Source organism: Vespula pensylvanica, chromosome 1, assembly GCF_014466175.1.
Source record: "Vespula pensylvanica isolate Volc-1 chromosome 1, ASM1446617v1, whole genome shotgun sequence".
In the NCBI taxonomy this organism is placed as follows: Eukaryota; Metazoa; Arthropoda; class Insecta; order Hymenoptera; family Vespidae; genus Vespula; species Vespula pensylvanica.
The window spans coordinates 19,264,106-19,285,760 of NC_057685.1; the positions used below are offsets into that span (position 1 = coordinate 19,264,106).

The following is a 21,655-nucleotide window of genomic DNA, read 5'->3' on the forward strand; positions in this document are numbered from 1 at the left end:
ATAAAGTATATCGGATCGGAGTGCGAATTAACGAGGAAAATCACATTATGCGCCTACAAATATTTATTCGTCTTCACGCTTCATATTTAGCACTAAACGAACGAGGCGGTTCGATGTTGGCCCATTGTTTGCCAGGTTTATATTTGCATTCTCTCTCGCACTACCCTACCCTCTTCCCTTTTCTTCGTCCCCTCGTCACCAATCCTTCTTTCCACATGATACGATATACGTTCGAATAATCGCGTTTAATGCGAAATACGAGAAGCGACGGTAATCCATATTATTTGGCCGTTCCACTTTCGTTAAAACAAATAATCCGATAAAGCTTATTTCCTTCTTCTTTTCTATTTTTTATCGAGCGATCTCCCAGTTCGAAGCAACTTCACTTCGTAAGAAATGAAATGGAACTGGCCTCGCGATGTTATTGGATAGATCACCGATCGTTCGCAATTAATTTTCTACAGTAAAATCGCTAAAAAGAGGAAGGAGATGTCGCGAACGGCATGGTAATCCTGCGAAATGAATCTGAAACGAGATTACACCAGCCCGAACCCATTTTCCGTTATCGCCGTACGATAAACTATTTTGCGCGAATAAAATAAAAGGTAATGGGAGTCGCATAAATCAAGGATGGCCGACGCGTCGAACGTTAACTAGCAGTCGTCGAAACGGGTCGCGTTGTATCGCGATTTTTCGATTACGTTCGGCGAGTTATTCCGAGCGTAAAAAAAAAAAAGAAAAAAAAAGAAAAGAGAGAGAGACTTTGCGCGTAATTACCTTTTTCGAAATACGAAACTCCGCTTGCAATTGGAATCGACCAGTGGTGCCGGTCGGTTGGTTGGACGGTCGGTCGGTCGGTCGATTGGTCGGTTGGTCGGTCGGTTGGTTGGCATTTTAGCAACGAATACACTCGGTATAATTCGTGCGATTTGCCAGCGGCGCTGGTGGTGCGCGGTTGGTGGTCGATAATTAGCGCGCGGTTAATATGCACAATTATTAAGGATTGATAATCGGACCTGTGCGTCCATTACATCGGCATGGAGATAGATGATAATAGGTTTCCATCGATATTGACCTTCCTTCCGTCCTTCCCTCCGCCCTTCCTATCTCAATGTTACCCTTCTCTCATCCATTCATCGTCAACGTCCCCGTCGCTTCTCTCTCTCTGTCTCTCTCTCTCTCTCTCTCTCTCTCTGTCTATCTCTCTATCTCTATCTCTATCTCTCTCGTTCTTTCTCTTTCTTTTTCCCTTTCTCTTGTTATCTCTTCGATTTTCGAAGGAAAAGAAAGGAGCTTTCTCGTATCTTAAATGGAAAACCGTCGACGGGGTAAAATGCTACTACGTTATTATTCGTGCGCCCATTTCTTCTCAAGGGGAAACTTTTTCTTTTTCTCTTCGGTACTGCTTGTATCCTACCTCTTCTCGTTCTACCCATCTATACTATTTCTCCGCGATTTCTCGAGCCAAAGAACAAAAGTTTTACTCGTTTCTTGTCGAAGAGGATAAAAATAAATAGAAGGAAAATATCAGAATGAAGAAGTGCGAGTAAGAGAAGAGTTGTCTCTTAGCGATCGCCGGCTCATAACGAATTCATGGAGGTGAGTACGACCGGCCTTGAGTGTGAAACGGAAGGTAGAAGTAAAAACGAGAGAAAAGAGATCGGAGATACGAAGAAGGACGGAAACAGAGGGGTGAGAGAGAGAAAGAGAGAGAGAGAGAGAGAGAGCTGGAAGATTTATTTATCGAAACGAATCGTACCACTTTTCCTTTTTGTATGAAGGTGACAGAGGAAGAGTTGGGTGGGGTACCGTCGATTTTTTTTCTCCTTTTTCATCTCCTCACCCTCCCCTCCCAACGTTGCCCCTAGAACTTAATTGAATTTCACGATACTTACGCCCGATCCGTGAGGCTCGCGGTAAATTGTCGCGAAAGCGGGTGATGGTAGTGGCCCCTCGATGCCAAGCGAGAGGAAAGTCCTCGAGGCGAGGCGCCGCATTAATTCGTTCGCTCGAATACGAGAGTGGAACGCGGAGGGTGATGGGAGGAAGGGATGAGAGGTGGAGGAGGAGGAGGAGGAAGAGGAGAACGACGAAGAGGACGCGATTTTCTGTTTTAAGCTCTCCATCGTGCGACTCCAACGAGTGTAATTAGTGCCGTGTTTTGCTGTAATTGAAATCACCCTCGTCGTTTTCGCTCGCTCCCTCTCTCTCTCTCTCTCTCTCTTTCTCTCTCTCTTCCTCTTTCTCTCTCTCTTCCTCTTTCTCTCTCTTTCTCCTTTTGAATCGTTCGTTCCACACGATCGACGCCAAAAACAGATCGATGGATCGTGGAATTCCGTTGGCGACTCAAGGAAATACGACATACATACGACGCTCGATAATTTAACATCGCTTTTTATGAGAACTAAAATGTGCGATCGAATCGTGTTCTCTTGGCGACGAAGCGAGTTAACCAAATACTTTTAACGAGAATCGTCCGGTATCGTATTCGAATCAACAGGACGAGTTCGTAAGTATCTTTGTCGGTTTAATTTGTTCTTGTTTGGGAAAAAAGAAGAGAGGAATAAGAGACTACGAAGAAAAAGAGAAAATGGAGAAAGATGGTATAAATCGCGAGGATAGCGAAGGTGGAGGTAGCAGAGGCGTCATATCGATCGTCGCGCCCTATCTCGTCGTCGGGTACCTCGCTCTTTCCTTGATTCGGCCATTTTTCCGGCGGTTCGTCTGCCATTGGTCGCGAGCCTCGCGATGGAGGTACACTTTTTCCAACTTTTCTCTCCACCTCCAGCTCCTCATCCTCCTCTTACCCATCGACGCGCCTCTCTTTCCCTCCTCTTTTTAATCCCATCACAGAGTCGAGCGCTCACCAACGAGTCTGTCGTCCGGAGGTCGGTAAATTAAATCTCGAATAAAGTGCAAATAAACGAGCGCGCGTGCGAGACAAGGACGCGCTCTACTAGAAGCTGTAGAACAGAGCGAGAGACAGAGAGAAAGAGAGAGAGAGAGAGAGAGAGAGAGAGAGAGAGAGAGCAAGGGGTTGCTCGAGGAGAGAACGAGGGTGGTCGAAAGTGCGGTACAAAAAAACGCTAGGGTGGGCGTCGAAAAAAAGACTCGTGAAAGAGAGAGGGTCCTGTGGCGTGCGGAAAGACAGGAAGAGCTAAAGAGCGAGAGAGAAAGGGCCAGGGGAACCGAGGGTGTAATTTATTTTAATTAGAGTGGCTGCATTATGTAAGCGGGCGAAGCACCGATGAAAGGGTTTGAAAGGGTCGAGAGATCCTGACACCGAGCTACGAGCGGGGGAAGGAGGAACTCCTCCTCTCGTCGTTTCGCTTTATCCGCGAACTTCCTCAAATGAACTAATTCGCTCTTGGCCAAGGTTGCCTCAACCCGATTTGGCGATCGTAGTTTATTGTACCATAGGGGAACTCCGTAATAATTCTCTGTCGAACGTCGTTATATTTAGGAGGACGAGTTTACGTTGAATATAAAGACGTATTGACGAATTAGCAAACATCTTTGTAAGCGTTTCCACTAATTGTAAGGGTGAAAGGAGAGGACGAAGAGATATGTATACGTGTGTATATAATACGTATAGGGAAAGAGAGAGAGAGAGAGAGAGAGAGACGAAAAAGACTAAGATTCGAAGCGTAGGTACTCTCGCTCGATGAACACGCCGGGAGAGTACCGATCTCCCTTGCGTTACCGACACCTCTGATCTTGTTACGGACGCATTAATTAATTTACAAGATGGCGATGGTGGCTGCCGGGGATGGTATAAGTATAAAGGAGTCAAGAGCTACCTTATACGAAGGTAGCGGTAAAGAGTAAGAGAGGAAGAGAGAGAGAGAGAGTAGCAGCCTGTTACGTTTTAATTACTAATTGAAACGTCGTCCTAGCAGCGCGTAGACTTTCCTCTTCTTGTACCTTCTTTTCTGCGTCGTGATATACCGCGTCTTCGTCTCCTCTTTTCCGCTTCTTTGCCTCTCGCCCCTTTTCTTTTCGGATTTCAATCCTTGCCACGGTCTCTCTTCCGACACTTTACGTTTTTAAATACCTACTTTCGAGGAGTCTCCTTATTTCTTTATTTTTTCTTTTTTCAATTATTTTTTGTTCTTTCATTTTTCTATCTCCTCTCCTTCCCTTCGTCTTACATTTGACTCTTATAAAAGGAGAACTCGCCTTCCCCGCTCGACTCAAAGAGTGAATTTTACCTAAAAACGCTACCCTCTTTCTGGCATTAATTAATTAAAAGTACCGTGCTGCCTTCGTGATATTTAGCGACTCCTCTCTTTTTTAATCCACCTTCATTTCCTATCTTCAGACGCGTTACTTACTTTCCTGCTCGTATATCTTATTCTCGTCGTTTTCCACGCTCGTAAAATCGTGGAAAATTGCTATGGGAATTATCGTCACGCTTTTTTCACGGAACGCCTTGAGTCTACCACTCGATTTATAATGCGAAACAAAAAGCTATCTCTTTTCGTTTATGAAAAAAAGAACTACGACTCTTCGTGTTTTTGTACGTATCTGAAATTTTCAATTTACATTATCGCCGATTAGGATACGTGACTGATCGTAACCCGTTTAACTCAACTTTTTACCAGTGTTTCAAAGTTACGTCTACGAAGGAAAGAGAACCGATCGTAAAAGACCGTGGTAAGACGATTCGTTGCGGATCGCTCTTAACTTCGTATAACGTAGGTACCTTCGATGAAACCTGATTTCATTTCGCAGAAATGCTTGACGAGTGTGTACGTACAACGACGACGCGGAATGACGACGACGCGACAACGACGACAACGATGACGACGACGACGACGACGACGACGACGCGACGACGACGACGACGACGACGACGACGAGACCTAAGGAACGAACGTCGGGCGCCCGGGGATTTCTGCGTGTATCCGGCACGGTTAACGCTCGATTTCCTTCTTTTCTCCATCTCTCTTGTCTACTCGCTCGTCGAGAGAAAAACCGGTTAGGTACGAGTCCGACTCGGGATGAACGAATCGCGTTGCCCTCTCGTTGTGGAATTCCTCTCGTTCCGCTTATAATATGCTCGATTTCTTCCTTTCTTCCATCCTTCCTTCCTTCCTTCCTTCCTTCGTTCCTTTCTTCCTCTTGATGCACTCGTTTCGCACGCTCGAGATCGTCCTCGAAGTAATTTATTAAGAAAACAGAGGGAAAGAAACGGAAAAAGAAAAAGGAAAGTTTGCCTGGAGAAGTATAATAGGTAAGTCGATGCGACGTAAATCAGATCGGACAAGTAAAGCGATAAGAACGATCGGTCATAAAGCGGAATAAAGTATTACGCGCAACGTGACCGAGAAGACGCGACGGTGTATTTTTTAATGACGCGCCACCGCCGACGCGAGAAACACGCGCGCACCCACGCGTCCTCGCATTCTCTTTCTCTTTCTCTTCGTTCCCTCTTTATTCGTCTCGTTCGGGCCACGCGAAGTCGACGCTCCGCTTTTACGAGGAGCGGCGCGTTTAACGGTCGACTAACCTTTTTAATAATTCGCCGACCGGTAATTAGTCCGTAATTTAATGAGGCGGCCATAAAACGACGCCCGGTAGTCCCTCGACGAGACTCGACCGCCCCGTAATTACGGCTCCGTATATATTTCACAATATAATCGCGTTGGCAGAGCGAGCGAGAAAGAGAATGTTAAAAAGGAAGACGAAGAAGGAGGGTAAAAAAAGCAGGGAAGTAGATGGAGAAGTTAACTGGAAAATGTTGGACATGCGCTCGTTACGAGGGAGGATCGAACAAACCACTTTTTACACAGATAACTTTCCATTATCGCGAATTCTATCGTAGACAAATATTTTGAAATAGTTGAAAAGTACCGATCCGATTTTATAACAAGTTTTCGCGTTAACGATTCTCTCGAAAATCGATAGACTCCGCGAGGTACTTTTTATTCGAGGAGTTTGTCGAGAACGCCTTTGATGCGCAATTTTCAACGAGTTCTCTCTCTCTCTCTCTCTCTCTCTCTCTCTACATACTTTACCCTTTATCCACATCCTTTCGACGGAGGATGCAGGGGAGAGCGATAAATCAGTCGGTCGATCGACGACACTTGGAATTCCACGCCAATCTATCTCTCTCTTTCTCCTCCCACTCTTTCTTCCCTCTTTCGTCCCTTTCCCTTCTTGCCGAGGCGTCTCAACGACGGTGGATGGCCATTAACTCCCTTTTTGCGACGTGTAATGACCTTAAAGCGGCCACGGTTTACGAAGCCATTCGTTAAGTCCACCGCTCGCGTCGGTAATCGCGCGAGAATGCACCTCCGCGGGCATTGTTGTGTTTTTTCCCCTCTTCGTCCTTTCTCCCTCTCCCCCGCCCTCTTTCGTTCTAGACTCGTTTCGCGTTGGTTCGACGTCTCGCCCGATCCTCCTTTCCTTTCTCGTTTTTCTTCTTTCGAGGGACTCGTCGAAAGGGGTGGAGGAGTTGCCGGAGAAGAAGGAGGGACACAGGAACGGGCGAGATAATAGCCGAGAGGGCCGACACCGTCGAGCACGCGAAATAAAGCGACGATCGGGATCCACCGCGGGCTTTTCAATTACCGCGACTCCTCCTCTTTCCTTCCTTCCTTCCTTCCTTCCTTCCTTCCTTCCTTCATTCCTTCCTTCCTTCCTTCGTTCCTTCTTTCTTTTTTCTTCCTTGTCTCTTGGCATTTCCTGACACATCTACTCTTACCTTCGCTACTACTACCACCACTACCACCACCACAACCACCATAGCCATCGTCACGAGCATCTTGCAACTCCTCTCCGTCAGAGCGATAAAAATGTTTCCTCCTTCCTCCTGGATAACGCGGAGGCACTTTACGGCAGGCTATTCTGTTTGCTCCTTATTTTTCTCTTGCCCTGCCTTCTTCCTTTTTATTTCGTCCTTCTTCTTTTCAACGGACGCTCTTTGCTCCCAGAGTAGGTACGGCGTATCTTTAAGAAGCGGCCGCCTCGTAAAAGAGTACTCTCTAAGGTGTATCTCTCTTTTCCTCTCTTCTATCTTTCCTTTTTCTTTTCCTTTTTCTTCCTTTTTCTTTTCTTTTCTTTTTTTTTTCTTCTTTTTTACTCTTTCTGCTTTCTCCTCTCGCTGGCAATGCGCGTCGAAGGCTTTCGTGCGCCAAGCATTTTAGGGCTCCACCTCCGAGAAAGAACCTCACGCCGATAAGAACGACGGCGACGAGAAGTCGCCAAGAAAAGATAAAGAAAAAAAAAGAAATATCCTCGCGCTATGGGTGGTCGACGACTTTTTCAGCGGAAATTTTCAAAGTTAATTCGGTGCGACGTAACTAATCGATCGAGGAAAGAAAATTTATTTGATAATAATTACGAGACACCCTGTAGATCGTCGACAGGTAGTACTTAGGTACGATGGACGGTAATGCGCGCGCGTGCCGGCACTTCGTAAAGGTCAGTCTTGCGGTTAGGTGTTAATTGGCCGCAACGATAACGTCAACGACATCGCGGTGCATCGACGGTAGGCCGAGCACCGCGACACGAGGACGGTAATATCGATCATGCGTAGGTGGGATGCGAGAGACCGGGAACGATATACTCGTATTCGATGGAGAGAGGACGAAGCAAGAGGACGAGAACAAGGATGAGGAGACGAAACTAGAGACGGGAGTTGCGTCGAGGGTGGAAGAGGAGAGACAGAGAGAGAGAGAGAGAGAGAGAGAGAGAGAGTCGGGAAGGGGGCCACTCGGCGCGCGTTGTTGCATAAAATTGTAAAGCCCTACTCGGTGGTAGCGGCGCCGTGCCGAGATAGCTGCAAACAGAGGCGAGTTAATTTAAAAATGCAAATTCTCCTGCAGGGTTTCTGCCTTGTAGAAAGAGAGAAAAGAGGAAGAGCGGGAGAGCTGTGACGATACGAGTTAGACGCGTCGAGAGATAGAACAAAACGGAGGTGTGAGAGAAGGGACGAAGGGATGTGGAATGCTCGCCCAAGGATAGAGGAAAAAGGAAAGGGAGAGGGGTTGGGGAGGTAGAAAAAAGGGAAAAAAAGGGAAGATAGCTCTACCGATAGGACATCTGAACGACGTGGAGAAACGACGGTGAACGACGATGGCGTTGGCAATGGCTGCTGCAGTCCGCTCTGGATTTATGACGGACCTATAAATTAGGTAGCTGTGAATTTTTGTCCGATTTGCACCGCCGTTCGTCGTTGTCGCGAAGCGATTCACCGACACTGTATATCTTGTCTCGTTCTGAATAAAATAGGGAAAAGAGAGCTCGTCGCTTTGAAATTTTTTGGAAAGAAGTCTTGGAAAGTCGTTGGAACTCGAGACATTGAGCGCATTTATCGAGCGAGCAAAAGGGCTCGCGTATTAAAGTCCTTGCCGAAACATAAATCTCGTGATGCGACCTCCGTCTCGAGCTCCAAGCGAACGAAAAGAAAGGGAAGAGAGAGAGAGAGAGAGAGAGAGAGAGAAGAAAAAACGGCGAGCACGCTCAAACCGATTCTCATTTCCCTGTTATATCGGCTGCATAATTACCGCGCGCGCGCCGAGTCGGACAGGAGGAAAAAAAATGGAGAGCACGAGCCGAAGCGAGAGAACGACGGATACCTGCGCGTAAAGCGGAAATAAAAATTCACGTTCACTAATTGCCAGGGTGATGGATGCACGTGGTGACCTAGTGACACGTGGGCGATTTCGGGAACCGGTTAGCGAAGCTCGCGTCGCGGTCATTAAAAATTCCATGCATCCCCGAGTGGAACGTCCGTCCGGGTATCGTCCTCCTCTGACTCGCCCCAACCCCTCACTTACTCGCAACCACGACCACCGTCGAAATAATTACACTTGCTGCCCGTCAACCGGTTGCCATGCATCTTCTCCTACGTATTCGTATATACCAAACCGTGATTTTGCTAATTAAATTAATCGCCACGAGAGAGAAACCAAAATTGTAATCGACCAACGAAATTTGCTTAATATTCAGAGTTCCTGCATTGATTTCGAATCGAATCGATTAAACGAACGATCGCGTAAACGCGTCCAGCGAAATCACTGAGTTCTTTCTTCCTCGATTAGTCGCTTTAATAAATGTGCATACATCGATCGTGTTTACATATCCAGAGAGTGAGTTACAAAGCGTGATACTAAATGGCACGATGATTGAAATTTCAAGGAAGTCAATTACCTACGTGTCGAAAATCTTACAACGTTTGGTTGAGAACCACTGAGTGCAATCTTGTACCAGCTGGGGTTTTGTGGGGTCTTGGGAGACGCTACTCTGGCTCGTAACCTCATCTCTCGGGGTCTTGGCTACGACTAGAGCAAGAGAGAGAGAAAGAGAGAGAGAGAGAGAGAGAGAGAATGCGGAGGGAGGAATAGAGAAACAGGCACTATCGGGGTTGAACGAGGTAGGGACGTGTCTTGAAGGGAAAGGAGAAAAGCAGAGAGAGAGAGAGAGAGAGAGAAGGAGTAAGAATAAGGAGAGACAGAAGAGGAAGAGGGAAGGTCGAGGAGAGCAGCGTGTCGTGGAGGAAGAGAGAGAGAGACAGAGAGAGAGAGAGAGAGAAGGATGGCTCGGAATATATCCGTAAAGTTAGGGTGGTTTCGGTGGTATGAGTCGGGTCGAGACGAAGCGCCGTGGTGAAGGAGTCGCTCACTCACTTACCACCCTCATGGCTCCAACCACCAACCCCAATGCCGCGCACACCAGCACCACCGCCAGCACCACCAGTACTACCACGGCTGCCGCCGCAGACCTCCTTCCAAGCTCGACATTCAGCCCCCGACCCATACTTTGGTGCCTGCTGCTTGCCAAGTTGCCTGCCTGGCTGGCTGCTTGCTTGCGGACCAAGTCGTCCCTAACACTACAAAGTCTATATATCTATGGTGCACCCACGACGCTTCCTTCGCTTCCACCCACGCCACCGCCTCTTCTTCGGAGGCTACCAACCCCCATATTGATCGAGACACGAACCCTCTTTGCCGGAAAGAGTGGTGTGGGTATATCCACCCGGTGGGGTTGCTGTAAGTAAACTTACGTGAATGGAGGCCGTCTACTCTCTCCCTCCACCTCCAACAACCTCTATCTCTTCTCGTCCTCTTCACTCGAGTCTATCTTTCTCTTTCTCTCGAGTTCGGTCCTACTCGGTATATCGCTGTTCTCGAAGACGACACGTAACGAGAGCGGAAAGAGGTTTCTTCTTCGACGGTTCGATAGCAGCTAGAAAAGGAGGAAGGAGGACGAGTCGCTTCGAGATCGCTTGTAACGCGGATCTCGAAGAAAGACGTTCTTTCCTCGTAGCCTTTGAGCTACGATCAGTTTATATAGATCGTCCGTCTTCGTGCCACGGCATACGGGTACTTTTGGAACGTCTCCATCTTTTCGGCTATGTACTTTGAAAGGAAAGAAGAGATAGGAAGAACCGACCGTGCCAGATTTTTCTCGTCTTTGATCGAATTATTCGATTATTAATGTTTCTGAGAGTTTACCAGGAGAATGCGGTTTTCCCAGATATATACTTTGTAGTTTGCTCTCTCTCTCTCTCTCTCTTTTTCTCTTTCTCTCTCCTTCTCCCTCCCTCTTCTATATCACATCCTCGTTTTCCCTCGGCACGTCGCGTCGAGCTAGGAAAAGGACAACGAAGACATTCTCTCTCTCTCTCTCTCTCTCTCTCTCTCTCTCTCTCCCCCTGTCTTTCTCTTTCTTTGGCTTTTCCATTTGAGGAATACAAGCGGTATACCATCTGCTTCTTCGGGCTGCCCTCGTCCGGATAAATAGTGGCTTGCCATTACCGGATAACGAGAAGACGGTCCTCTCTTCCAGCAGCTTCGGTGAGAAGGAAAAGGATCTCTCCGGAGGTCTTTACGCGAGGAAACTCGATGGAAGCACGTAATATGGTTCCCTGGGGGATTCCTCCCTACGTGAAATACTCGTCGTGCGAGCGTACGTGTTTGCGCGCGTGTTTCCAGCCACTGCTCTCTTTCTCTCTCCCTCTCCCTCTCCCCCTCGTTCTCTTTCCACCCGCTCTTTTCTGCTTTTTCCCGGGACTACCTTCTTCGGATGAAAAACTCGAGCGAGTGTAAATAAAACGTTGTCTCTCATCGATTTTATTTATACGTCAAGAGGTTGTTGTATCTTCTACAAGATTTTTTTCTCAAAGCATCTAATCCCATCTATCCTCTCTTCATAGATTCTTGTTATGAACGAGAAGATTACAAAGATGAAGAGCAAGAAGTAGCAACCCCTTAACGGGTTAAACTACGAAGCGTATACCTTACGAACATTCTCGCTTTGAAGTCGATCACTCGTATCGAATACCGATGGGAGCTCGAATCTTCCTCCATAAATTCAATCTCGCTCGACTTTTTATCGCTCACGGCCAGTTAAACGAACGACGGCTGCGAAAATAGTCGACTAAAAGCGTTCGTTACTCTCGATCGAACGGAGGCGCTTTCTTTCCACGCGCCGAAGCACCTTTCATTCGCCATTAGACCCGACGCTTTATCATCCCTCTGCAAATCTAAAAATCGTTTTCGGCCGAGCGTCGATTTAATCGCGAATCATCCCGTTCTCTCTCTCTCTCTCTCTCTCTCTCTTTTCTCTTTTCTCTTCTTTCCTTTCTCTTTTTTCTTTTCTCTTCGTCGATAGAAGGATCGTCCTTTTAGCTACGCGATCCTGACTCGAAAGCCGTCTTCTTTTTTCCTTTTTATTTTCCTTCCACTCGATGAGCTTGCTAGGGTCAGGAGGAGGAGGTGGAGGAGGAGGAGGAGGAAAAGGAGGAGAGGATAGCGAGGTGTCGAGGTAATGGACCGAGCTAAAGGTGGCGCCGCCACTGCCACCACCGTTGCCGTTGCTATTGGTGGATGAAGTACCGGGGTGGTGGCAACAGGGACGGGGTAATTGAGAAGAGGAGATTTACTTCGGAAGTGCCGGAGGAGGGTGGTCGAGGCAAAAGGGGGATGGTTTACGGTGCTCTGCAAGATGGTACGCTGTTATCGGGGCTAGGAAAGGGTACCGATATCTAATCGACAGAGTGAGGGAAACAGACGGAAGAAAGATAGAGAGAAAGAGAGAGAAAATGCTATACTGTATCGACGACAAAACTGTCGCTCGTAAAACTTCTCTTTCGATAATATCTTCCACTGTCGGTGGATGTCGCTATATGTCGATAAGTGTCCTTTCAAAAGAAAGAGACTTTTATTAATATTGTTCCTCTCGAAAGCCATACTCCGTTCTCATTTTCTTTTTATTTAAATAATTCATTGTCATCGCGAGATAGGACGGAGATGATAATTCGGTAAAAGTTTCGTTCGAAAAGGAAAGAGCAAGAAAGAAATAGATCGGACGCATCGATGTCTCTTCTTGTTATACGAAGAAACAGGATAACGGTGTAGCATCGATTTATCTCTTTAATATCACTTCCATCTAGTTTTACTCGAAATACGATTCCGGAATTTTTACGACCGTTCGATATCGTTGCGCGAGGGAAGCAGTATCGGTTCAACGATACGATCCTCGGCAACAAAGGAGATACTTAGCCGGATGTATACACGAGTGTTACCAAATTCCTTCGAGATTTTAATCGAGGATTTGAAGCGTGATCTCGTAAAGAAGTTTTCGCAAAGACATTTTTTCATTTAATCCGAAAAAGTTGAAAATTGTCCGACTCGAGTGGAAGGTTTCGTTGCGAGCGATCTTTTGGCTGGCTTCCTCTCTCACGACTCTTCCGTGAAAATCCAACGAGGAGCAAAATTGCAGGCCGTAAAAAGCCGCGATGAAATCGGCGAAATCGCATTAACCGTGCGCGAAAGAGCGGCTCGTATCGCGGATGCGAGAGATTCCACGTGATACACTCTAACACCGTCCTCGTTTTACAGGCCACCCTCGATCTCGATACTTTCTCCTCGTTCCACTCGCTCTATCGCCTCCTCCGCAACACCCCACATCCGATACTCTCTCTCTCTCCATCCCTCTCTTCTACATGTAAACGATTATCTACACCGAGCTCGCTCTCGGTGACACCCACATAATCGGCCGGTCGCGACGATTATTTTCAGCGGCGCGAGAGCGTTTAACGCTTACGAAAATCGTCTCTCGACGCGTCCGCAAGGATTCGATCGATCGAATCTCCAAATTATAACGCGAAAATAATTTTGGATTCGTCGGAAGAGTCGTATCGAATTTCCATGAATATTCAAGTACGTTATTTTAATTCACCGATATGCATTTTATTTCAAGTCACCCAATACGTGCAATAAAAGCAAGTAACGAAGTTTTTAACGTTTCAGAGAAGCTCGATATCGCCGGCGGAACGCGAAAAGTACAGCAGGCCCCGTAGCACGCCGGATCCTCAGCATCACGAGCACCTACACTTGAAAAAGATGAAGAAGGAGCAAGACAAGGACATAGGCCATGTAGGTAGCCCGCATGTTACTCCATGTCGTAAGATCATTCGGTTCGCCTTAATAAAGCCGTGCACGTTCTCTGCGACAGCAAAGCGATGGCGAAAAGAGCGACCAGGACTTGGTGGTCGACGACGCGAGCGAAGGACCGACGAGTCCGGCCGCGAATGGTACTACCTCGCCGAGAGAGAATGGCCTGGACAAGCTAGGACCTTCCTCGGTGCCGTTGAGCGGACAGGTCAAAAAAGAAGTGCCACCTCCGTCGCCTAGAAGCGGTACCAGTAGCAACGCCAGTACCCCGTCCGCGAAGAAGATGGAGGAACGAGAAAAAGCTACCACTCCCATTTCGAAACCAGTTACGCCTACTTCGGCAGGTACGTCGACGCGTCTCTACCCTATTTATTTCCCATAGATCGATCTACCGAAGGAACTTTAGATAAGAAGAAAATGTTTATTCGTCAGGTGGCAGTAGTTCGGGTTCGGGTGGCCTAAAACCATCGAGTTCCAGCAAGCCTCTGGTCTCCGCTTCGGCGGTAGGCCCCTATCCCCCTCATTATCCTCCGCCTCATCATCCGCCCGCAGGACCTCACGTGGACATGCTCGGCTATCCTCCTGCCGCTTTGAACGGATATCCCGCCAGACCGCCGCTTCAACAGCTCTACGATCCTCACGGTAGTATGAGAGCACCTCTCGGACCTCTCGGGGTACCCGGCGGAAAACCGTAAGTCTTTTCTCCGCTCTTACGCTTTTCTACGATATAGAAAAGCCGGTATATAAAGCTTTTCCCGTTCGCAGAGCCTACAGCTTTCACGTGTTGAGCGACGGACAGATGCAACCGGTACCGTTTCCACCCGACGCTCTCGCAGCTCCAGGAATACCCAGGCACGCGCGTCAAATAAATACGCTCACTCACGGCGAAGTGGTCTGTGCGGTGACGATCTCCAATCCGACGAAATACGTTTACACCGGTGGCAAGGGCTGCGTCAAGGTTTGGGACATCAGTCAAGGCGGGAGCGGTAGCGCGAAGCCGGTTTCCCAACTCGATTGTCTGCAACGAGACAATTACATCAGGTTCGAACGACCGTCTATAAGCTCCTCGATGATATTCCTCCGTCAGATCCTACTCTACGTTACTCACCAAGACGTCTTCTCTATCGCTACTTACAGATCGGTCAAACTGTTACCGGACGGTAGGACGCTCATCGTGGGTGGCGAAGCGAGCAACTTGAGCATCTGGGATCTGGCCAGTCCAACGCCGAGAATCAAAGCGGAATTAACTTCTTCCGCGCCTGCCTGTTACGCTTTGGCGATCTCTCCGGACTCCAAGGTCTGCTTCAGTTGCTGCAGCGACGGAAACATCGCCGTCTGGGATCTTCAAAATCAAACGTTGGTCAGACAATTTCAAGGTCACACGGACGGTGCCTCTTGCATCGACATCTCTGCGAACGGCTCGAAACTCTGGACCGGTGGTCTCGACAACACAGTACGTTCCTGGGATCTTCGAGAGGGTAGGCAGCTGCAGCAACACGATTTCACGTCGCAGATATTTTCTCTCGGTTATTGCCCGAACGACGAGTGGCTCGCGGTCGGAATGGAAAATTCGAACGTCGAGGTTCTTCACGCAACGAAACCCGACAAGTTCCAACTACATTTGCACGAATCTTGCGTTCTTTCGTTACGCTTTGCCTCCTGCGGCAAATGGTTCGTTTCGACCGGCAAAGATAATTTGTTGAACGCTTGGCGCACGCCGTATGGAGCATCGATATTCCAGGTAAACCTCGCGTTTCCACTTTTTTTTCTCTCTCTCTCATCGAACGAACCGACACAACGCAACGTAAATTCAACCATTTCTTTCTATTCTCGTTTGCAGTCAAAGGAATCGTCGTCGGTGCTCAGCTGCGACATCTCCAACGACGACAAGTACATAGTGACAGGATCAGGGGACAAAAAAGCCACCGTCTACGAAGTGATTTATTGAGTCGTTCTTTCGATAACGCTTCGACATTCGAAGAACATTAAACGCGTGAGAATCTCAACGAACGTCGTTGCGCGTCAAGGCTTGAGACAGTGTATGTTTCTTGAGTGACAACGAGTTTGTTCGTCGACTGGTGGAAGAGATCACTTATCGACGACGGTGCGGACGAAGTTAAAAAAAGAACATTGTTGCCTCTTAAGTCTGATACAAGACGGACGCTAGAACCCGAATTAAAAAAGTATCGACGTTTACGGTGATGACAAAAGTGAAAACTGCGTCGCTCGTACGTTGGACGAACAACGTTACTTTATGAGTATACACGCATACACACTCACACACACACACACACACAAACGTATATATATATATATATATATATATATATATATATATATATATATAGCTAGACAGAGATACAGACGAGAAACGCTTAGTTATTTAAGATTGTATAGGAAAAATTGGTAATAAGTAGGTACGAACGAGGAAGGAGACGTGAAGATTCTTGTACGAAATTCTCTCTAAACGATAGGAGGTAAAAGTCCGACGGTGCGTGTAATATGTTGCTGATGTAATATAGAAGACTCGATGCTATAAGTATATCTTTTACGTGTGATTGCGAGAGAAGCGATCGATCGATCGATATCGTGCACTTCGTCGTACGCGTCGTTCTCCATTTTCGCGCTTGATCCTCGTCGATCGTAAAATCGGCAAGGGTGCTCGTCGACGCGTTGAACGCCGATATCTGGTGCGTCACAACTCGTCGAAAGTAGTAGGAATGTGTGTCGTGATACAGAATTATACGTAAGAAACACAACCGACGCAAAATATATCGAACACGCGTATAGAAAGAGCGTTTATGCCAAAACAATGCGAATGTAACATTTATGGATGGAATCATTTGTCGATCGCGCGCTGTGATGTTGTTTAGAAAAAGCTCGAGAACGTAAGAAGCATGACGACTGGTCCGTATTTCCATTACGAAGAGTATGTAATTTGATTTAGAAAATATTTCGTTCGAGCACGCTCTTTCACGTTCGACGTTACGTCGATCGTCGTATCGTTTTTTCGAAATCTATCTCCATTCTGTGTTATGTTAACGAGCGCGTACTCGAAATGCTTTAGGCATCATCACGTCCGACGAATCGACGAGCTCGTACGCGGAAGCCCGTTATTCTCGCAGTAAGCATTGTCTCGAGCGTATCTCTGAACTCTCGTTAGTCCTTTTACAACTGCCAGTCTCTTACTACGTGCGAATGTGTTCATAGGATCGATCGCGTGCGTGCAGCTTGAACGTGCGTTCGACGTGTGTACTAAGAGTATAGTATGTTATTTTACAGATCGCGTATGTATGTATCGTAAGTTCGAGCGGTTTACTGCAAACGCGAGTCGACTCGCGTGCGAGACTCGTTCTTTTGTTTGTATCGATAAACGGGAAAATAATTTTGTCCTTGAGATCGTCTTAGAGACGGATACATTTCACTGTGACGCAAACATCGATCGAAAATAAAATGCGTGTCCACGCCTTCCGTTAACGCGTACATACATACGTATTTTAGACAAATATTTGACAAATTATTTTTATGACCGTAAACTTAGATTTAGGCCATCGCGCATCGGCAAATTCGGTCGGCGTACGAGCTTGCGTCCGTATCATCGACGGGATATAGACTCGCGCGCGAAGCCAACGATAGCGATTTGCTCGTACCACTCTGTCGCTCTGTCTCTTCTACTTTTCTCTTCCCTCCCTACCCCCTCTCCCCTCTCCCCTTTCCATCCATCCCTCTCCGCGCTAATTAAAAAGATGTCGAAAGAGAAGCCTCCTAAAGTAGGGTACTAGTTGACGCCATTATTAAACGCTATCCCCCTTCTCCCAAGCCGAACGGCGGAAGCAGCCAATGCATACGGAGATTTATATTTTGTTACAGGATGACACAAACGCAAAAAAAACCGCAGGACAGATACGTACGCGTCACTGAACGCGCATTACTCGAAACGCTGTGATCGTCGCAAAAGTCGAACGAGATCGATTTTTTTAACGTTTCTGAAACGGAGAGGTCAAACGACACGATTTGTGACGACGATCACAGTCGCGACGACGATATAGACCAATAGAAACAACGATACCTCAAGAAGACTCAATAGTTTATTATCTTTAACGGATCAATGTGTACAGAATCGATATTCTTTTACGGTAATATTAAAAAAAAAAAAAGAGAGAACATACATACACAACGCGGACAAAAGTAATCGCAAATTCGATGCCTGCGACGATTACAATTTTTCCTTTTATTCCTATCCCGCGTTCGTCGAATCATCGTACCTCCAAACTACTCGTGCTTCGCGCACCGACTGCGCGCTAATCGAAAGAACGGTCATTTATAACCGGAGAAAAGACAGCCGACAATTAATGTTTTCTTTCGTCACTTTTTCATATCGTTCCTATGACTATGCGAGATTTGTTTTTTCGGCAATTAAATCATCTATATCTATATATACATTTCGACTTGTTGTTTACATTCCTACCCTCCTCGTACTTTTCTCTCTCCCTGCTTCGCGACGAATGAGGAGGACGATCGTACGTCGGACCTTCGCGTAGTTCGAGCGTCGATCGCAGCGCCACTCCGTCGTAACTACGTACTAAAGCGACAGTGCTGCCACGCGTCGGAGCGTTTAACGAACGCTCACCGGTGAATTACGACATGGCCGTTCGTGAAGCGCGTAGGGTCCCTTCTTGATCCCGTATTTTATCTCGATTATTTATTGTTTAGTGTAATAAAAATAGTCGGCAAGATGAACATGTCCGTGGAGAAAAAGAAATATCCTTCGGCATTACCGACGAATTGGTCAACGAGGGAGGAAACGGCTAGAAAAAGTCAAAATCAATTGACGTCTACGGGAAAGGTTGACGTTTATTATTACAGGTATGTGTTTAACGATAATTATTATGGTATTATTTATAGGACGTATCGAACGTCGTAACTGGATCTCGATTGAAAATATCACCCGTGCGATCAATCGTATGAAAGTGATAGATCGTCGGACGTATCCAGTGGTTACATTCGTTTGGTTGGTTATATTTGTTTTAGCCGTGGTGTAAGGAACGACGCATCGTTGGTACCGCCTATAAGGCAAACTGCTTCCATATTTAAACAACCGGTTACTATATACAAAACGCAAGAGGGAAAAGTAAAGGATTTAAAGCATGGTAATCAAGAGAAACCAAAACAGGTTAGTAGACGTACTAATGGGACGTAAAACTGGTCCCTTTGGTATTGACCTTATAAGAAATGGTTTTTCATACTGATAATGTATCTTTTATATGGAATCCGCTAGCACCTACTTTTATTTCACGTTGAGTAATCTCTATGAGACAAGTTACTACGATTTTGATACACCCTATCGCAGTGAATCGTTCTCTCCGTTCTTCATCCATACGTATGATACTTAAAAATATGGCATGCTTTTTCCAAAGATTTATGTACATCAGAGAAACGTTCTAAGAAGGGATCGCTCTAATATAGGAAACATTCGAAACCATTTTGTGCGCCTTCCCTTTTGATTCTCATGTTACAAACATCCAATCGTTCCCTTAGGAAGGAGCCGATAAAGCTGATGGCAAATACGGCTCCCAAGATAAGCCTAAACAGGTAATTCTATTTAACGCGCTCGTCAAAACGTTCGTATGATTTTACGTTACTGTATCTTACTTTTTGTGGAAACTTTGCATCGAATCCCTATTGTAATGCATTGTACTTGCGCATACCACGATATATGACGATGCAAATGCTTCTCTTAGAAAGTCGATGCGATGGATTTGTTGGTACGTTAGAAATTAATTTCATTTTTACTAGCTTTTAAATTTTATCCTACTTTACTTTCCCACGTAATACTCACCTTGCAAGGTATATATATATATATATATAGTTTGACATTAAATATTTATTTTGTGAAGTAACCTTTTGTTGTAGCATCGATGGTAATTATATACTTTTATTTTATACGTTAGTCACTTCCGATATACAAGTCTTGACACGGCTAATCTTACCACCCTAATTAACTACGATCGTAATTTTGCAGCTATTTTGGGAGAAACGTTTAGAAGGTCTCAGAGCTTGCGATCCAGATGGATACGAGTTTGACGCAATGGATTTACCGAAGTCTCTTAAACCGGTAGGACCGTATATAACCGAAGAAACTTTGTTACAAAGCGTAGCTACGGCTCTTCACGTATCCTCTCAACCTGTTACTGGCCAAACAGGATCTAAAACGGCACTGGAAAAAAATCCTGGAGTATTTCTTAATCCCGATCAACCCCTCGTACAGGTAGAACTGTTTGTAACTTTCGACAGAGTACTCGATCATTAACGATCTAACGATTTTAAACACTCGTCGTACTCGCGGTCGAACGTTTTACGAAAAATTAAGTCGAATCATTAAAATCGTGTGTCTTTAAAGGCTGTTTCCATAGCGGACGAAGACATCAAGCGACAAGAGGATCGCGTAGCACTAGCGAGAAAAAAATTGCAAGAGGCGCTACGAGGGATGCCTACGTAAAGTCTGTTAGCCATATTATCGATAATACATTCTTTAGTTTTAAGTTCGTTTTAATTTATATCACGCATCAGTTTTTATAATAAATGTTTTATAAAAAAAAAAAAAAAAAAAAAAGAAAAGAGAAAGAAAGAAAAAAAAAAGAAAGAAAGAAAAGAAAAACTAAGAAAGATCGAAAAGAAAAAGGGCGGAGATCGAGGCGAAACGTTTTTATGTGTTAATTTAGTCTTAAGTCGATGCCTTTCGGACGAACGCTTTATCTCGACGGAAAAACCACGATTTGTAATCTATTACGTTAACATTCTGATTAATGCGTCCTTACTTTCGTTAACTGGTCGCTATCGCAACATTTAATATTCCATCCAGCAACTTTCTCGTCTGGCATTACCAGGCAACGCAACGTAATGTCTCGCAAATACGAGACGCAACATTCGAAGAAAGATGCACACGCAATCGGATTCTAGGTCATTAAACTTCCTTCAGCTGAGTTGCACGAAAGAAAGATCAAATTAATCAGATTGAAATCGTTCATGTTGGAAAGCGCTAAGGACAACCACTCGTAATCCGATATTGTCGTAAACGATCGAGCGTGTAGTAGGAAATTCGATCTTGTTCTGGTACACAAGCCAAGAAAAAGAAAGAAGATATAAGGGAGATTGAAGGAAATAAAGCGAAAGGAAGGAGAAAAGGTAGACGCTATTGCTGAGAGGTAGACAACAGCGTTTAAAATCGATCAAACTACTCTAAATATTTCAAGACTAAATGCGATAGAAATGAAACGATTCGTTGGAGAACGCTTTAGAAAAACTCGACTTGCAGTAATCGGTAATAAAACGTAGACACGTATCAAAGTCTCGTCGCGATTACGTATATAATTTGAGCGAAGGAAAAGATGGAACATGAGAAAGAACGAAATGGGGTGTGGAAGAGAACGGCATATTTATTATTACGTTGTAGGGCTTGGCTCTTTAGCAGCGATTCGATCTTTCTTCGCAATTCTCGTCGAGTGACGCGAGAAACGAGAGAGAAAGAGAAGACGAGAAGGGCGATCTCATACACAAAGAAAGAGAGAGAGAGAGAGGGAGAGAAAGAAAGTGTACCTAGAGTGAAATCGTCGGTACTCGACGATCAGGGCGAACGAGCCCGGGTCAATAAAGCCCTTTTTTTCTTGCGAACGACGTTACGCTCGAACAACGACGGGTAAGAAGGTCTCACGGCTAGACGGAGACAGAAGAGAAGCGCGAAAAGAAGAGAACGACTTTTTTCGAATCGTTTCAAAAAAAGAAAAAAAAAAAGCTATTTCGCGTACGTAGGGAAGACGAATAAGAATAAGAGAAGAAGAGTGAACTCGCGTTGTTGTGCCTTAGCAAGAGAGGATAAAATGAAAAAGAGAGTGGGAGAAGGAGAGACTCGTGCCATCGTCTGGGAACGGGTAGACGAGGTGCCTTCGTTCGGAGCTCAACTCGTCAACAAAAGAAATACCCGAGGCCCCCAGGTATATAATAGGTATATAGTACGTACAATGGCGTATCGCCAGCTTTTCAGGTAAGCCAGAACGAACAGCCAGGTAAGCCAGGTGGTAACCTTCTTTTTTTTCCTCTCTCTCTCTCCCTCTTCGTACTCTCCGAGGCCCTCAACCTCGCCGTCCTTTTCTCACCATCATCGTCCAACAGCTGTTTCCCCGTGCTGTTTCGCCAAAAGGCTCGCCCTTTTTCCTCCTCGACGTCGCGATCGAACCAGATCGTTCCTTACC

At 46.0% G+C, this 21,655-nt stretch overlaps 2 protein-coding genes across 8 annotated transcripts in view; both read left to right on the top strand.

Annotated features, from left to right (window-relative positions):
• The window catches only part of LOC122633675 (protein groucho-like), an 83,240-nt gene extending 65,394 nt beyond the window's left edge, over positions 1-17,846 (top strand). For 4 of the 6 annotated variants that reach the window (XM_043821856.1, XM_043821866.1, XM_043821897.1 and 1 more), the window contains 6 exons: positions 13,248-13,388; positions 13,468-13,750; positions 13,839-14,097; positions 14,172-14,447; positions 14,544-15,147; positions 15,247-17,846. In XM_043821856.1, the coding sequence (XP_043677791.1) occupies positions 13,248-13,388; positions 13,468-13,750; positions 13,839-14,097; positions 14,172-14,447; positions 14,544-15,147; positions 15,247-15,354 (1,671 nt within the window). In that variant the 3' untranslated portion in view covers positions 15,355-17,846. The remainder of the gene's footprint in view (positions 1-13,247; positions 13,389-13,467; positions 13,751-13,838; positions 14,098-14,171; positions 14,448-14,543; positions 15,148-15,246) is intronic. The other 2 variants (XM_043821887.1, XM_043821876.1) reach the window with 2 other exon arrangements.
• A 124-nt stretch (positions 17,847-17,970) lies between these two features.
• Positions 17,971-19,948, top strand: LOC122633693 (methyl-CpG-binding domain protein 2). Of its 2 annotated transcripts, XM_043821918.1 has the most exons (5): positions 17,971-18,272; positions 18,438-18,579; positions 18,945-18,998; positions 19,429-19,674; positions 19,807-19,948. In XM_043821918.1, the coding sequence occupies exons 1-5, from the start codon at positions 18,142-18,144 to the stop codon at positions 19,903-19,905; spliced, it is 672 nt and encodes a 223-aa protein (XP_043677853.1). In that variant the 5' UTR covers positions 17,971-18,141; the 3' UTR covers positions 19,906-19,948. The 2 variants fall into 2 exon arrangements, with proteins under 2 accessions (XP_043677853.1, XP_043677863.1); XM_043821928.1 differs by lacking the exon at positions 18,945-18,998 and having other exon boundaries at positions 17,984-18,272.
• The last annotated feature ends 1,707 nt before the right edge of the window (positions 19,949-21,655 follow it).

Excerpts from the sequence above, each read along its gene's own strand:
- LOC122633693 (XM_043821918.1), top strand. The coding sequence starts at position 18,142 with ATGAACATGTCCGTGGAGAAAAAGAAATATCCTTCGGCATTACCGACG. Across the intron at positions 18,273-18,437 it reads GTTGACGTTTATTATTACAG|CCGTGGTGTAAGGAACGACG; the intron begins GTATGTGTTTAA and ends TATTTGTTTTAG. Across the intron at positions 19,675-19,806 it reads CCGATCAACCCCTCGTACAG|GCTGTTTCCATAGCGGACGA; the intron begins GTAGAACTGTTT and ends GTGTCTTTAAAG.